Source organism: Pterocles gutturalis, unplaced genomic scaffold (assembly GCF_000699245.1).
Source record: "Pterocles gutturalis isolate BGI_N339 unplaced genomic scaffold, ASM69924v1 scaffold13050, whole genome shotgun sequence".
NCBI lineage: Eukaryota > Metazoa > Chordata > Aves > Pterocliformes > Pteroclidae > Pterocles > Pterocles gutturalis.
This window is the reverse complement of record NW_010146006.1, coordinates 16,577-17,501: the sequence shown is the minus strand read 5'-3', so window position 1 is coordinate 17,501 and position 925 is coordinate 16,577. Positions and strand designations below refer to the sequence as shown.

The 925-nt window shown below is 61.7% G+C and overlaps 1 protein-coding gene across 1 annotated transcript in view; it reads right to left on the bottom strand.

The window, feature by feature from the left end:
* The window catches only part of LOC104470597 (peptidase inhibitor R3HDML-like), a gene marked incomplete at its 5' end in the record, with an annotated part of 3,753 nt that overhangs the window by 1,610 nt on the left and 1,218 nt on the right, over window positions 1-925 (bottom strand). Inside the window, one exon of the mRNA XM_010085577.1 lies at window positions 217-337. Within this exon, the coding sequence (XP_010083879.1) occupies window positions 217-337 (121 nt within the window). The remainder of the gene's footprint in view (window positions 1-216; window positions 338-925) is intronic.

Genomic DNA, 925 nt, shown 5'->3' with positions numbered 1-925 from the left:
TGGCTTCCCACATTTCCCCTGCTCTAAGAGCTGGACCCTCCTCCTCCTTCCTGGGGGGGCTCAACGTACCTCTTGGTTGCATCTGAGTCCTCTGCAGCCCCAGGTCAGAACCTCTCTGCTCTTTGACCCAGGGGCTGCTGCTGTTCTTCCTCCTCCTCCAGCATCATAGGGTGCAGGGGGTCCCCAAGGAGCCCACTCTGCCCATGGGGCACTCACCTGCCCGACTGGATGGAGAGGTTCTGCCCCACGGATTTCATCAGCTGGGGGGGCCCGTGGGCCCACAGGCAGCGCGCAGCCCACGCCTCCGCCGCCCTGGCCAGCCGCTCGTCCCACACCTAGCCAGGAGGAGAGGGAAAGGGCAGGCAGGGATGTCAGGCGCCCAGAGGAGGGAACAAAGAGGAGAAACCAAATCCCTTGTGCTTGGGGGACTTTCTGAGCACCCATGGGTGTCCAAAAAACATGACTCACACACTGGGCTGGAATAAGCCCAGGGGAAGCGTGGCAGTGTGTCCAGGAGCGATGGCCCACCCTGGCTGCCCACCATAGCTCCCAGGCATGACGGGTGCTGGGTGCCTGGGCAGAGGATGCCCTGAAGCAGCGCAAGCCCTGTGCATGTGATTCCCTCTGGGCATGAGCTCCTTCTGCAGGAGGTGGAGCTGAGCCCAGGGATGAAACCCTGCAGCCCTGCGCTGCTGCCACTGCAGCTCACAGCTGTCCCCAACGCTGGCCGCAGGCTAACCGGTGAGGACAGCTGGTTTGAAGGTTCCTCACCCATCCTGAGGATGGAGAGATGCCGGGGACAGTTATTTTGGAAGCCAGGAATTTAGGCTGAGGAAGAAGCGGTGCAGGATGCTCCCAGGCATCTCTGACCTGCTCTGGTACCCAGAAGCCAGGCTGTGTCTGAATCTCCCAAACCAGCATCCAG